Here is a 15,824-nt window from a genome sequence, read left to right as displayed (position 1 = left end):
TGGTGGCCCCTACGTCTGTTGTCTGTGTGTCCATTCGGGTGCTGTCCATTGCAGACACTCTTTCTTTATTTCTATTGTTATTAGCTGTGTGTGCAGTTTGTAATGATTACATTCCCCACTGCTACATGGACCTAATAGGTCTTACTTTCAGACAGTCTTGGTCCACCCCCTTTCACGGGGTCTCAGTGAAACAGTTTTTTTTTTTTTTCTTTCTTGCCTTTTTTTGAGTCTGGCTGTCACCATGTAGCTCAGTCTGTCCTTGAACTCACAATGTAGCATAGGCTGTCTCTGAATTTGCAGCAATCATCCTGCGTCAGCCTACTGAGTGCTGGGATTTCAGGTGTGCAACACCACACCCAGCTGAACAGTTTGTTCTGCAGGGACTGTGCCCCAAGCCTGCCTGCTCTGGTACCTTCAGTAGGTCAGATCCTGGCCCAGGTTCTTGATTTTGTTTCCATGAACCACATGATAGTCCAGCCCCTGCCCCTTTTTAAATTCCATTGATTCCAGCGAATCAGTCTGTTTCTTTTAGAGCTGGCTGATATTTGATGTCCATCCCTCACTCCTGCCATGTTTTTGACCCAGTAATTACTAGAATGGCACCGAGTCTTTGTAATGAGGCAAAGCCCCAGTCCTTTTATTGGTTCTCCTAAAATTTGGGAAAGGATGCATGTTCTGTATCATAAATTTCACAAGGAATTATTTGGTAAGTTTTCTTTTCTTTGTTTTTTTGTTTTGCTTTTTATTGAGATAGGATCTCATTCTGCAGCTCAGGCTAGCCTTGAACTTGTGGCAATCCTGTCTCAGCCTCCCAAGTGCTGGGATTACATGGTGTACCACCATGCCCAGCTCAAATTTGGTAAATTTGCTACTAGAATTAACCCCTCTCACCTTTTTGTGGTACAAGATACTGAGTTCAAAGGCACTGGCACCATGATGTCCTAGACTTTACTTATTTAGTTTTTTGAATTAGGCTCTTTGTAAACTGTTCAGTTGGGATTTGAACCTAGGATCCTCCTCCCTCAGCCACATAGAGTGCTGGAATCACAAATGTTTACCACACAACTAGCTTTTTACTATTATTATTATTATTATTGTCTTTTTGAGACAGGGTCTCACTATGTAGCTCAGGCTGGCTTTAAGCTCACTTTATAGATCAAGCTGGCCTCAAATTTGCAACAATCAGGGAGTTGGGGGTTTAGCTCCACTGCTGTGTAAGTGCTTGTGGGGTCATGAGTTCAATATCCGCCCCCCCCCCTACCAAAAAAAAAAAAAATTGCAACAATCCTCTTTCCTGAGCCTCCTAAGTACTGGGATTACAGGGGTACATGACCACACCTGGCTGTTTTTTTTTTTTTTATGGTGCTCCCCAGCACCATAAAAACATGCAAAGAACTGCATTTATTTGTTGGTACACTGCCATTCTATGATACATGTATGAATGAGACACTCTCAAAATTTAAAAAGGGCTGAAAAAAAACTGTGGTGGGAAGGGCCTGGGACTATAGACCGATGGGAAAGCCTTGGTCAATAATCAGGAACTACTCCTGTCATATCTATATCCCTATCTTTATTAATTTTTTTTTGTCTTTTTCTCTTTTATCGGTACCAGGGATCAAACTCAGGACCATACACTTGGAAGGAAGGTGCTTATGCCGCTGAGCTAAATTCCCAGCCCACCTTTTTTTTTTTTTTCAGCACTTAGGGATTGAACCCATGGTCTTTTCTTTCTTTTTTTTTTTTTTTTTTTTGGTACTGGACATCGAATTTACAACCTTGTGCTTGTCCAGCAGGTGCTTATGCCATTGAGCTAAATCTCCAGCCCAGCCCCTCCCCCATCTTTTTTTTTTTGAACCCACATTCTTGAAAATGAATGAGCTATAGCCCTCTTCCTTTTGCTTTTTTTTTTTTTTTTTCCTGGACAGGGTTTGGCTAAGTTGTCCAGGTGGGCTCAAACTTGTGATCCTTTTGCTTCAGCCCCCCAGAGTGCTAGGCCTGGGTCCAAATTATTATTTTTTTTGTGTGATTCTGTGGATTGAACCAGGGCCTCTGCACTAAACTATCTCCTTTTTTTAAATTTTTGAGTCAGGGCCTCTCTGTTAATACATTGTCCAGGCTTGCCTTGAACTTTCAATCTTTCTGTCACAGATGCTTGACTAACTGGGATTACAGATGTGTGCCACTGTACCCCGTGAAGTAATTTTTTAATAAGTTTTGAGTCCATGATGATTACATTCATCTTAGGGAATTGGTACATGTATAGAATACATTTTAATTTTTTCTCTCCCACTCCCAGAAAATAATTTTGACTTTTGGGGGGCAGGAGTACTAGGAACTGAACCCAGGGACTTTGCACTGAGCTATATTTATTTTGCGACAGTGTCACTCTCCTTATGCAGCACAGGCTGGCCCTAAACTCAGGATCCCAGAGTGTCGGAATTACAGGGTGCACCACTGTGGTGGGCTACACTAAGCATTCTTTCAAAATTCAGTGTCTTTGTTCCAGTTGTTCTCTAGTATCTGGAATGTCTTCTCCTCCTTAACCGAACACCCACCACCCCCACCCCGCGTCTCCCAGACCCCTGCAGGGCCTAGTGAGTGCTCTACCACGGAAAAACACCTCTAGATCCTTTACTCAGTTTTAAAAGTCCTGAAAGACTAAGCCGACGTTTTCACAAACTGTAGTTAACTATAGATCGTGTGCATCCTTCCGCTACGGACAATCACGTTTTGTTAGTAATTGTAAACCTTTCTTCCTCTATATGAGCCATTCATTCACTCTTTAAATATTAACTAAGCATCTGGAGATGACAGGTTCTGTCCTCGGCGGGGAGGATGCGGTTGTGAACACGCCTTGGTGAAATCTACGCGCATTTAGAGTACTGAGTTGGTGTGACTGGTTGTTCACGATTGTAGGGTGGGGATCGGCGTTCGGAAGTACTTGTAAGTTATTCATTCGGCACTGCCCCGCAAGCGAGAATAGCAAGGGAGAAGTGCTGATATTCCGGACGCAGTTGTGCAAGGACCCCGGAGCAGGTATGAGCTGAGGTGTCTGCAAGTCCGAAGTCAGCAGAATGTCTAACGCAAGCGAGGGACCGACAGATTTCTTTGGTGCTCTACCAGGCTTTTTCTTTCCGGCGGTGGCTAACGATGACACAGAACCTCCTCAATGTTGTTAACCGTCTAATGATCGGGTGTAGGAAACTGGGTAAGAGACTGAAGCCAGAAAAAGACGCAGAGCTGTGTCCTGGGTTAGCTGCATGGGGGTGAGGGCGGAAGAGGCTGGCAGCTAGGCGCGCCCAAGGCCCTCACGCATGCGCAAAGCCGCACACGCGTCTTGTCCGTTGAGGGGTCGGCGCGAGGGGGCGTGGCCGGCGTCCGCGCCGGAAGTGGGTTGACTGGGCGGGCCCAGGAACGGCGGTGGCGGCGGCTGCGCGCGCGCGGGTGCGAACGGGAAACACCGCGAGGGCCGGGGCAAGCGGAGCGGTGGGGACGAAGGACAGCGACTATGGCCGCGGCGGCGGGCGGGGGCGCGGGAGCGGCGGCAGGAGCAGTGGGGGCCGGGGGCGCGGGGGCGTCGGCCGCGGGCCTGGCTGTATACCGGCGGAAGGACGGGGGCCCAGCGAGCAAGTTCTGGGAGAGCCCGGAGACGGTGTCGCAGCTGGACTCGGTGCGCGTCTGGCTGGGCAAGCATTACAAGAAGGTGGGTCGCGCGCAGGTTCGGGCCGCGCGACGGCTGAGGGGGACGGCGGGACCGGGGCCAGGCCGCCCCTCCCCCCGCGCCACGAGGGACAACAAAGGCCACGGCGCCACGCCCCCGCCCGGCCTTGGGGTCCAGGTCTGGGTTCTGGTCCAGGTCTGGGCGTGGATCTGGATCCGGCCCGGCCCATCTCGAGCCCATGCCCTGCTTGGAACCCGCTCGCCCTTAGCGCGGGGGCAGCTGTCGCGCAGCCGAGCCCGGGGCTGCGTTCTGCCCTTTTGTTGGCATCAGGTGTGAACAATGGGCGTGAGGTCCGAGCTGCTCGGGAGTGCGGGCGAGTTCTTATCGAACCAAGGCTCAAGGCTGCTGCCCGTTGTTGGCTTGCTAAAGTAGACGGTTGGCCTCGGAAGTTAATAACCCAAACTGTTTTCAGAGTTGGTGAGAATTGCAGAACTGTTTAATAAGGACAGTTTTTAGCCGGGCTCCCCTGACACATGCCTTTAAATCCCAGCACTCAGGAGGCTGAGGCAGGAGGATCGCCACAAGTTAGAGGCCAGCCTGTGCTATGCAGGGAGACCCTTTCTCTTTGTACTTTGTGTGATGTATGGTGTGAGTACAAGAAGAAAAGGTAGTGATCATCCATAGATAATGTGGCCTACCCAAAAAACCCCATTTTATACTACTTTTATTTTCTTCGTAGTGTTTACTGCTTGAAATTTTTCCACATTCTTGTTCTACTTTCGGATGTAGGTTTACTGAATTAGTGGTTTTTCGAGTTGTGCTTTTACTGCTTATTTAGAATACAGTTTTCAAAATTTATCTTATGTACATATTCAGAAGTTACTCTTTCAGATGTTAAGCAAATCACCAAAAAACTGTTATGCTCCATTGCAAAATGTTTCTCCTTGTTTCTTTTTAATTCCCAGAGAGGATCTTGTTGCCTAGTTAAGGTTGGGCCTGAACTCATGGTGATCCTCCGACCTCAACCTCGAAAGTGCTGGGATTTGAAAGCATGGCTCCTCTTGCAGATTTCAAGAACACCCTCTTCAATTGTGCATGTCCTCTGAGGAACATAGCACTGGGCAGTTTTGTTCAGTGTGTCTAGAATGTGGTTGGTGGTTGTTACTTGGTACCTAGCAGCACCTCACCCTTAATTGCTTAGTAAATACCCATCAAATAAATAAAAGAAGTCAAGTACAGTAGGAACTGGTCAGGGTTTGACATTTGTTAGGCATGCACAGCAGTCTTAGGTTTTTCTGCCCTTCCACTGTGATACTTTCACAAGTGGCTATTTCTTTTTCTTTTGTTTTATTTATAGGGAAATTCATTTTTTGAGTCAGGGTCTTACTATGTAGCCCAAGCTGACCTCAAACTCCTGATAATGCCCCTGCCTCAGCCTCCTGGAGTACTGGGACTACAGGCGTGTGCCATCATGCCAGGCTCAAGTGACCAAACTGAAATGAGGAAGTGAGATAATTACATTGTTAGGTGCTTTGAATTTTTCCCCTTTGAAGTCAAGTTTGAAATTGTCGATTGCTTCATCTATGCACAAGTAAATAAAATGAGAAGAGGAGCTGATGGGAAAGAAGTGGCAGGAAATGTCATGTACAACTACAAACTCTCTTAAGATGAATATCATCATTACTTCTAAAATGTACCGAGAAAAACTAAGAGGGAAAAAAGAATATTGCTCTCACATACACTGATAAATTGGCCACTTTGTTTGTGGAGACAGTAGAGCTTCTGAAACTGGCCAGAGGAATTGAGTATGTTGTGAGACTTTTTAATTCTGTTTCTTTTTTATCGGTACCGGGGATCAAACTCACGACCGCCTGCTTGCAAGGCAGGTGCTTATGCCACTGAGCTAAATCCCCAGCCCCTAATTCTATTTCTTTAGAGACAGGTTCTCACTCTGTAGTTCAGGAAGGCCTTGAAGTCACTATGTAGCCCATGTTGGCCAGAAACTTGGCATTGATCTGCCTGCCTCAGCCTCCCAATTGCTGTCTTGCCCAGCTTCTTTCTAGCATGTTCCCTTCACCCAAAGATGTAAGTCAGTGAAGTGAGGGGCTAGGGATTTAGCTCAGCGACATAAGCGCCTGCCTTGCAAGCAGGCAGTCGTGAGTTCGATCCCTGGTACCAATAAAAACAAAAAAGACCAAAAAAAAAAAAAAAAGTCAATTGAATGTGTGTGTGTGTGTGTGTGTTATATGTATGTGTATAGGTCCCTCTCAGGGTTTCTCCAGCATGTGCTCTACCGCCCTCAGTCCCTAAGGAAGTTTGTGGGGTTTTTTGTTTTATTTCCAGCACTGGGGACTTGAAACAACCTGGTTAAGTCACTGAGTTGCCCAGGGTAGGCTCAAATTTTAATATTTCTTCCTTAGCTTCCAGAGTAGCCAGTGTCTCAGTTCCCCAAGTGTATAGAGACAAGTCAAAAGTTACATTTGATTTCTCTGGTCTTTGTAAAACAAGAGGGACTGGTGGATTGAGAGACAGGGTCTTACTCTGTAGCACAGGCAGGCCCTTCTAACCTCACAGTGATCTTTCTGCCCCAGCCTTCTAAGAGCTGGAATTACAGGTGTGTGCCTCTGTCCCTAGCCCTAGCTGTAGTGTATTTCTTGGCTCTACTCAGATTAGGAATTGTATGTGCCTTTAGCTTAACAAGCAAAATCCTTCCAGCTTTGGGATATGTGCTAAAATAGTGAAAGTACTGATCAGAAGTTCCTCGGGTTGTTTTCTACTTAATAGAATCCTGCATATTGATAGGGATTGATTGATTGATTGATTGATTGTGTTACTGGGAATTGAACCTGGGGCTTTGCCCATGCTAAGCAGTCGCTGTATCACTGAGCTGCATCCCCAGCTCTATTTATATTTATTGGCATGTTCTCATCGTTGTCTAGGCTGGCCTTGAGCTCACTGTTTAGTTCAGACCGGCCTCAAATTTAAAATCTTCCAGTCTCAGCCTGCTTTGGAGTGGGATTGCAGGTAGGGCCTACCATACTCGGCCAATGGGGTTTTAACTGTTTCATGTTTTTCTGCTGTGGTACTGGGGTTTGAACTCAGATCCTAGACACTGAGGTACAATCTCTAGCCCTAATTTTTTTAAGAGTAGGTCTAAATGCTAAATTGCCCAGACTGGACTTGAATGTGTGTGTGGTTCTTCTGCCTCAGCCTCCCATGGAGTTGGGATTACAGTTGGGTGCCACCACATTCTGCAAGTAAATATTTTTAAACACAATATTTTCCGAGCAAGTGTAGTTTAAATATCAGCCCATAAGTGGAACGAACATGATGTTGCTAGTCATATTTTATTGGTAGGTTTATTAATTTTGGTTTTTCGGGAGTCACTATGTAATTCAGGCTGGTCTCAGACTTGGAGTGATCCTGTTGCCTTAGCCTCCCAGGTCCCGGGATGTATTGGTGAGTTTATATAGGTATATTAAAAAAAAAAAAAAAAAAAAAAAAAATATATATATATATATATATATATCCAGTGAGCTACTGTATGCCAGTAGTTACATTTCAAATATAACTACTGAAACATAACCCAGGCTGGGAGTGTAGTTCAGTGGTAGAATTTGTATTTAGCATGCACTGGGTCCTGCATTCAGGCTCTAGCACCAAGAAGAAGAAGGAAAAAAAAAAAAAAGCCAAAAAATCCCCTATAACTTAGAATCCTCATGGAGTCCTGAATGCTAGGTACTGTTTTCATTTATAAATGAGGAGAACCTGAGGCTTCACATTTAAGCACTTTCCCAAAGATCATGCAGTGAGATTTGGGGAACATGAGATTTGGTGTTCTGCTTGGCTCCTGTCCTCCCTATTAAGTTTTCCTTGTTTGGTGTGGGGATTGAGCCCAGGGCACAGCGGGTGGTAGGTAGATGCTCTGCCAGTGAGCTTGTGCCTGCAGCCCCCGAAGCCCACATTTGTTTGGCTACATGTAATCCATCTGGTGGGACTCACAGTCTGGTGGAAAAGATTGTAAACCTACTTGTGAGACCTACGTGATTTCAGGATAATAGAAAACTTTCAGCTGGCTGTGTTGGCATATATCTGTAATTCCAGCATTTTGGAAAACAGGCAAAAAAAGGATTACAAGTTTGGGCCCCACCTGGGCAACTTAGTGACACAGATCCTGTCTCAAAAGGTAAAGGCTGGGGGATCTAATTCAGTGCAGAAGGTCCTGGGTTCAATCTCCAGTTCTGTACCCAGTATATAAATTTCACTGTGTGAATGAACAGATTGAGGTTGGAGCCTACTTAGTTTACTAGTTTACTTTAGGCTGTGTTGCTAAATTTGTTTAGTTCCGGTGCCACTCACAGTGGAGAGGGAATAGGTTTTGACCCCGGTGAGCTTCAGCTGTGGCAGAAGAGCCCTTGGGGGTGAAGGCCTTGGGCAAGGGAATTGGAGGAGGCAGGGGATTTGGTGTTTGCCTGTTAAGTCTTGTCAGGTGAAGCTGCAGCGGGGTGGGGGTGTGGGGGATGTGGGGGGTCGTTTCTTATGCCTCTTTTGTGCTACTGGGAATTGAACCTACTCCAAGTCTAGTTTTTACTTTTTTCCATTTTGAGGCAAGGTATTACTGAGTTGCCCAGGCAGGGCCCTGAGCTTGATTCCTTCTGCTTCTCAGAGTGGTGGGGTATAGATGTGCACCACTCCACTAGGCTTAGATGATGAATCCCTCCCTGCCACTTCTGGTCTCAAACCGAAGCAGCTCAGAGGCCTTGGAAGTAAAGTGTTACCTGCCAAGCCATTAAGCTGCCAGGCCAGTTTCTTCCCACAGTTTGGCTGCTTCTCTGTTTTGTTTTTGAGGCATTGACTGGCTCTGTTGCCAGATCGGCCTCTGACTTGTGGCTTCTAGTGACCCTCAGCCCCAGCCTCCTGTGGGACTGCAGGTACATGCCAAGGCACCTGCTTCGCGTCTTTTCTTTTTTTTCCTTTCCTTTTTTTAACTCTGGGGATCAAGCCCAGGGCTCCTGCTTGCTGGACAGACACTGCACTGCTGAGCTACATTCCCAGCCCTTTTCTAAAATTTTGAGAGAGGTTCTAAGTTTCCAAGATTGGCTTTAAACTTGCCATCCCCTGAGGATGCAGAGGGGAGTATGCTAGGTGAACACTCCTGGCACATTTGGATTGTGAAGATTTCTAGCTGGAGGCTCTTGTGCTTTCCTGTAGATCCATTTCCTTGGGAGGCTGTATCAGGAGGATTGCTCAGGGCCAGCTGGGCAATATCATGAAATCCATGTTAAAAACAGATAAAAGTTTTAAAATGATTGCTAATATTAAGCTAGATCTAGAAGAGAAGGCGTTTTTCACCCTTTACATGAATGAATAAAAGACTGTCACAGCTTACTCCAAGTGGGATGGATATTTTTATGCAGTAGGATTAAGAGCAGGTTAAAATTTTGATACTTACTCTGTAGGTAATATGCAGCAGATTTATTAAGAAAACTAAACATTTTGTTTGTTTGCTTTGGTGACAGTGATTATTGACCCAGCAGCTCTCACGTGTTGGGTGAGCACTGTCTGCCTGTGCTGCATCTCCAGCCCAAGAGTGTTTATTTGTGATATTGGAGACTGAACTCAGTGCCTTCATACTGAGCTTTCTCCCAGACCTTTTAGGAAATACTTCTTTGATTCAGATGTCACAGGCTCGGACTCTTGGCCTGAGCTTCCCAGTCATTTCCAGTGTGAGCCACTGTGTCTGGCTGAGAATTTATTCTTTTATGAAGATAATACTGTGGCTGGGTATGGAGGTGCATGTCTGTAATCCCAGCACTTGGGAGGCTGAGGTAGGAGGATCACTGTGAGTTTGTGGCCAGCCTGGGCTCCATAGTTAGTTATATGGTGAGACCCTGGAGAAAAAGTGAAATTTTTACTCTAAAGTACATTTTACCTCAAAAACTGGATTTGGTAGATTTTGTTGGATATTAGCAATATGTTATAGGAAGTAGGACTTACAAGTATTTCTTGACATTTAAAGAATTGCTAAACTATTCTTTTATAACTTTTGATATGTGTGCTGGATATCCAACCCAGGGCTTTTATGCAAATATCCTGTTACTGTGCTGAATCTCTTGACTCGTTTTGTTTTTTTGTTTGTTTGTTTGCTGTTTTTGTTTAGAGAGAGTTACACTGTGCAGTTCAGGCTGACCTTAAACTCACTATGTGGCCCAGGCTGGCCTAGAACTTGCAGCAACCCTCCTGTTGAGGCCTCTGAGGTGCTGAGATTTACAGGCTTGCAGCACCACACCTGGCCTGCGTTTTGTAGTATTGTTTTTCCTTTGTCTTTTTGCTGGCCTTCAACTCACACAGTTCACTGTGTGGCCCAAGCTAACCTTGAACTCCTGATCTTACTGTGTCAGCCAAGCCTGGCTTGGTACAGGGGATTGAACCCAAGCACTGAGCCAATATCTCCAGTGCTTTTATATTTCATTTTCAGGCTGGGTCTTGCTAAGTTGCCCAGGTTGAGCTTGAACTTGAGATCCTCCTGCCTCAGCTTCCCACAGTCATAGTATTATAAGTATGTGCCACCTGACTAGTCTTATATTCTTAAAAGTATAATTCCAGAACAATAGTGTCACCTGGGCTTTGTTTAAAATGTAAAGTTTTGGGGCCTGATTTAGTGAATTAGAGGTCTGTTGAATAAGAAACTCTGGGCTTGGTGCTAGAATCAGCTGATTCTGTAGTATGGTAAAATTCGAGGGCCGTTGCATGTCCAAACTGCTGTCTTTTTTGCTCCTCTATCCACTGTTTCCTCCTAGTTTTTGAGCCAGGGCCTCACTGTGTAGTCCAGGATGACTTTGAACTTAGTGTGTAGCCCATGTTGGTCTGGAAGTTACAGCAGTTCTTCTGCTGCACCACCTCAGCTGGCCAGCTACACCACTTGTCAGGACTGACTGCCCTTGTGGGTTCTGTTGTCAGGTCAACGTGTAGCAGGTGTGGAGCCAGCAGTTGATGGCACTGGCCACACTCCACTTGTGTCACTCTAGGCTCCATCCTTGGCCTTGGTTTGCCCTGTATTCATCCATTCATGGAAATGGTTATAGTGAAAGACACACGGCCAGTGGCCTCCTTCACCCCTCCCCCATGTCGGAACATAACCAGTCCATTGCTTGTTCTTTTTGTTTTGAGACAGGGCGTCACTATGTACTGCAGACGTCTGCTGCCATGCTTGCCTGGCTTTTGCTTTTTGTGGTGGTGGTACTAGGAATTGTACTTAGGGCCTTGTACATGTTAGGCAACCAGCCTGCCACTGAGCTACGTCCCCAGCCCTTTGCTGCTTTCTGCAGCAGCTCCAGAAGTCGTCTTTCATGAGTACTTTTCACGGGTTGTGATAAAAAATACAGTGAATGCTGCTGCTGAGTGCCATCCAGTGGAATGGTAGGCTTGTGAAAAATCTGTAGTGTGTGCTTATCCAATTAATCTTCTCCATAATGATGGGGGAGGGAAACTTTATTATCTTTTTTTTTTTTTGAGACAAAAGAGAAACGTTTTGAATTGATTCAGGATTTTGAGGCCACCAGGACAGCACAACTAAAGACTTTCAGGAAAGAGGACTTACAGAGCTACTGCAGAAAATGGCAAGAAGGATGGGCTAAGTGAAGAGAGTGTTTTAAGGGGGTTAATGGTAATGTGTCTTTCATCGTATTAATTTAAATATTGATTAATTTTTGATATGTGGTGCATTCCTACCTTTTTCATGTTTCTGAGGGAGGGTTTTGCTGAGTGACCTGTGCTGGCTCAGTGCTCCTTTCTCAGGCTTTGAAATAGTTTAGATTATAGGCATGCAGTTGCATACCTGGCCCATATTTTGTTGTTGTTGTTATCATTACTGTTACTATTTTGTGGGACTGGGGATTGAACTTGTTGTCTTCACATTGAGCTATACTCTCATTCCTTTCTCTCTCTTTCTTTCTTTCTTTTTTTTTTTTTTTTCTTTTTGTACCGGGAATGGACACTTGCCGAGCTGGCATTGTACCACTGAGCTAAATCCCTGACCCCTTCTTTTGTATTTTGAAATAGTCTAGCCAAGCCTTGAGTTGCTGAGGTTAAGTGTGAGTTTGAAGTCCTCCTGTCATCCTCCCAGTGTGAAATTAGATTAGAGTAGGCATACCTCCACCCTCCCCTGCTCATCTGAATTATTTTTATGTGTGTACACATCCTTGTTTTTCTGACTTCCTTTGACCACACAGAGCATGTCTCAGCCATTGTAAATTGCCACAATGCCTGTGCCTGGCAGGTGCTGGAGAGTAGCCCACTTTCTGCCCTGCAGCATTCCGCCAGCTGTTGAGTTTCTGTCTCTGTCTTGCAGTATGTTCACGCCGATGCTCCTACCAATAAAACACTGGCTGGCCTGGTGGTGCAACTTCTCCAGTTCCAGGAAGATGCCTTCGGGAAGCATGTCACCAACCCCGCCTTCACCAAACTACCTGTAAGTAAATTCACTCACTGTGGGCATCTCTATTTCTGTGCCTCTGGTCACTGATAGCCTGTGCAGTGAGAAAAAAGAAAATGGATGGATTAGCAACGAATTTAAGGAACAGAATTGTACTTCTTTTTAATTGTAGGAAGCTGCTCTTCAGGAGTTGCTGAACATGGGTGTTAGATGGTATGGTAATGTTTATGAGACTTAACTTGTCATACTGATGTTAGCGTTTTCTTTTGTTTTTGCAGTGTGAGATATTGAACCCAGGGCCTTGCACGTGCGAGGCAAGCAGCCTACCACTGAGCTGTACCCATAGTTCCTTTCCTGGATATTTGCAATTCTGTGTCTTGTTATGATAGTTTATAATTTAAAGGTACAGTGTGAAGGTTCATTTCAGTTCATTTTTTTGGTGCTCAGTGGGCCTGAACCCTACGGACACACTTGCCAACCTAAAGTCAGTTGTGTTCCTTCAGGTCAAGGAATGGTCTGTTACTCTTATCTATTTCATACTTATATCTTTGAACTCTGAAAATACTAAGGAATACCTAGATTTTTAGGAATTACCTGTCATCTTTTTTTAATAATTTTTGTCTTCCAATTTATTTGTTTGGACGGTTGTATTTTCCTACATTTTCTGTTTTTGTTGAAACAATCGATATTTTTTGCTTCCCTCAAAATTCCAAATGAGTTAGTATTTTACCATTTGCTCGAGCCTTCCTTTTCTGTGTGTGTTTATAATTTTCTGAATCATTGGAAAGCTCCATATTTCTTTGTTTCTATTTCTTTTACATTATGGGCTGGGTTAGATTAGGAGCCGGCTGAGTTTTAATTGCTTAAAGTACTGTTAATATTTTGATTGAGTACTATCACATATAACATAATGTAGGATAAAATTTATGCATAATGTATATTTTCTGTGAATCAATGATTTTGGTATCCTGAACAAAGAATGTATGAGTGTCTTCTGAATGATATATACCACAGGAGATTTTTTTTTGTTTCAGGACAGGGCTCTGTGTGGTCTAGGCTGGCCTTGAACTCAGATTCTTCTGCCTCATCCTGCCTGTGTGGGCCACCATGCCTGTTTGACTAGCTGGGCTTTATTTGTGGTGTATTTAACTCCTGGGCACTAAGCCATTATTTACTTCCGGATTTTAAAGATTAGGGTAGAATATTTTTAGGCATAAGCCATAATTAAAAGTAATTCATGGTTTAATGCCGGTGAGACTAGATGTACTTCTCATTTTCCAAGTGAAAGGGGCTGGTGTGATGTGTCATGGTGTTAAAATGGGTGAGACAGTCAACAAACCAGGAATGTCTTAGGTGTGGAAGCTATTTGCCTGAAAAGTTTTTTTTCCTGTATAAAGAGCGATAGTGTGAGATTTTTTTAAACAATCAAAGTGGAACTTTATTTGCTGAATTCCTAAGTTTTACTTGTCTCACAGTGTATGTTCTATAAAATGATTGAGAAGTTAGACTTGGGAGAAAAAAGGATATCACAAAACTAGAAATATATTGCATAGGTTAACATAATATGAATTGAAGCATTGAAAAATATTATTAACCCTTCAAATAAAAATTTTGGATGGGAATGGCAAACACGTAATCCTAGCACCTGGGAGGCTGAGGCAGGATAGCTGTTTGAGGCTATTCTGGGCCAGCTAGTTAAAGGGCAGGCTGAACTACATAATGTGACCCTCAAAACGGTGGTCTAATGTTGAGCTTCACTCTCAGCCCTTTCTCCCTTAAACGTTTTTTTTTGTTTGTTTGTTTGTTTTGTTTTTGAGACAGGATCTCACAAAACAATGCAGACTGGCCTCTGACTCAGAATTGTGCCTCAGCCTCCCCAGTAGCTGAGATTGTGGGCCTGCGCCATCAAGCCTGGCTTAGTCCTTTTACGGGCTAGTAGGGAATTTGAGTTACTTCAGTTTTTTCTTTTTTTCAGTTTTTAATTCGTGGTGCCTGGGCATGCTAGGCAGGTGCTTGCACTGAGCCACACGCTCAGCCCTTTTTGAGCTTGCCAAGTAAAGCTGCTCTGTTACTGTTAGTTTCTGTGATAGTTTTCCTTCTCCTGCCTAAATCCGCACTGCGGAATACTTTTCAGAAACATCACCACACTTTCTGACCTGGCTGCTTCTCTTCATATCGCATTTAGTAGTGGGTTCCACTACCTCAGCCTCCTTGGCGGTGTTCTCATGGGATCGTCTTGTGTTTTAATTTGCATTTTCTCAGTGACCGATGGTGCTGAATGTTTGTGTGTCTCCTTTGAGTGCCTGTTGAGAAAAGTTACTTGGTCTCTGGCACTGCCCTTGGTTCAGAGACTCTTACGAGCTGTGCACTGTCGGGGTTGCTGTGCTCCTCCCCGGGGGTCTGTTCCGCCAGGTGGGAAGCAGAGTCCTCATTTGTGTCTGTTAACTAGCCTGCAGGGCAAGCACAGGGAGCTGAGGCAGGAGGATTGCTCTAAGTTTGAGGCCAGCCTGGGTTACAGAGTGAGACAATGAGAAAACATAGTTAATTGGCCAGCAGCAATTTGTGTGAGATTTCCTAAATGCCAGTCTTGAAATTAGGCCTTAGTAAGGAGGGTCATCTGAGGCCTGCTGTGGTAATTATTTTCTGTACTAAATTACTTTGTTTGTCTTTTATTTTTATGTTTTAATTTTTTGGTACTGAGAATGGAACTTTCAACCTCACACTTGCCAGACAGGTGCTGTGCTGCTGAGCTGTATCCCCAGCCCTGTTTGTCTTTTGTTGGTACTTTTACTTTGCTTTGGGCGTGCTGGGGATGGAAACAAGGGCTCTTGTGTGTGCCAGGCAAGTGCTCTGACACTGAGATACATCCCAGTCTCGATTGTTTTTTTTTTTTTTTTTTTTTTTAGTGCTGGGTGTGGTACCCAGGGTTTGCATTCACTGGGCAAAGGCTCTGCTACTGACTGAGTCACATCCCTGTCCCTGTTATAAGCTTTTTGTGGTTTGTTAGTTTTGTTTTTTTTAAGGCAGAGGCTATTGTAGTCCAGGCTAGTTTCGAACTCCTGTCAGTCTTCCTGCTTCAGACTCCCAACTGCTGGCGTTACAAGGCTGCACCACCATGCCTGGTTCAAACCCTAGTATTGTAAGACTTGTGAGTATCAAAACCAAAGACTTCAGTTGGCATTGATCTCTGCAGTCTTTTCTGTGCTGTCTGTATTTTCTGGCTGCTGGTCCTCTTTGGCTGCAGCAGCCAGCCCTTACCTTGGGCTGGGAGCTAAATAGTCATGTCTCTCTCTCTCTCTCCAGCCTTGTGGGAAGCCTCTGTCTTTGTGCCCATTTCTTGAAAAATGTTCCTTGCTTTACTGATTCTATGAGGAACTTGGGAGAATCCCAGAACATGTGACAGTGAAAGCTCATTGAGAATCAGTGTGAAGAATTAGGTACCAAACCCTGAGTGCCACACCCAACATGAAGGAAAAAAAAAATACACACACATACACACATGACAAAAAAATTATAACTGGATTATCTGAAGAAGTTTCAGAGATTTGGTAGAAATTGGGTTTCAGTGGCTTAGTAGTTTACGGAACTTAGATCTGAGAAGGGATTACTGGGTTTTCCTTTGGTTGAAAAGTTTTCCTGGAAAATACAGGAATGTAAGTGGAAGGCAGTTACATCATTTAAAGACTCCACCGGGCCTGGGGATTTAGCTCAGCAGCATAAGCGCCTGCC

At 44.6% G+C, this 15,824-nt stretch overlaps 1 protein-coding gene across 1 annotated transcript in view; it reads left to right on the top strand.

The window, feature by feature from the left end:
• Positions 1-3,437: 3,437 nt before the first annotated feature.
• Smarcc1 (SWI/SNF related, matrix associated, actin dependent regulator of chromatin subfamily c member 1) overlaps positions 3,438-15,824 on the top strand; it is a 133,017-nt gene continuing 120,630 nt past the window's right edge. The window contains exons 1-2 of the mRNA XM_003477042.5: positions 3,438-3,703; positions 12,012-12,131. Coding sequence (XP_003477090.1) covers positions 3,509-3,703; positions 12,012-12,131 — 315 coding nt within the window. The 5' untranslated portion in view covers positions 3,438-3,508. The remainder of the gene's footprint in view (positions 3,704-12,011; positions 12,132-15,824) is intronic.

The sequence above is a fragment of the Cavia porcellus genome, unplaced genomic scaffold, assembly GCF_034190915.1.
Source record: "Cavia porcellus strain 051 isolate PalLab524CR breed Dunkin Hartley unplaced genomic scaffold, mCavPor4.1 scaffold_14, whole genome shotgun sequence".
Classification (NCBI taxonomy): domain Eukaryota; kingdom Metazoa; phylum Chordata; class Mammalia; order Rodentia; family Caviidae; genus Cavia; species Cavia porcellus.
The sequence above is the reverse complement of the archived record's forward strand: the minus strand, read 5'-3'. Positions and strand labels throughout refer to the sequence as shown.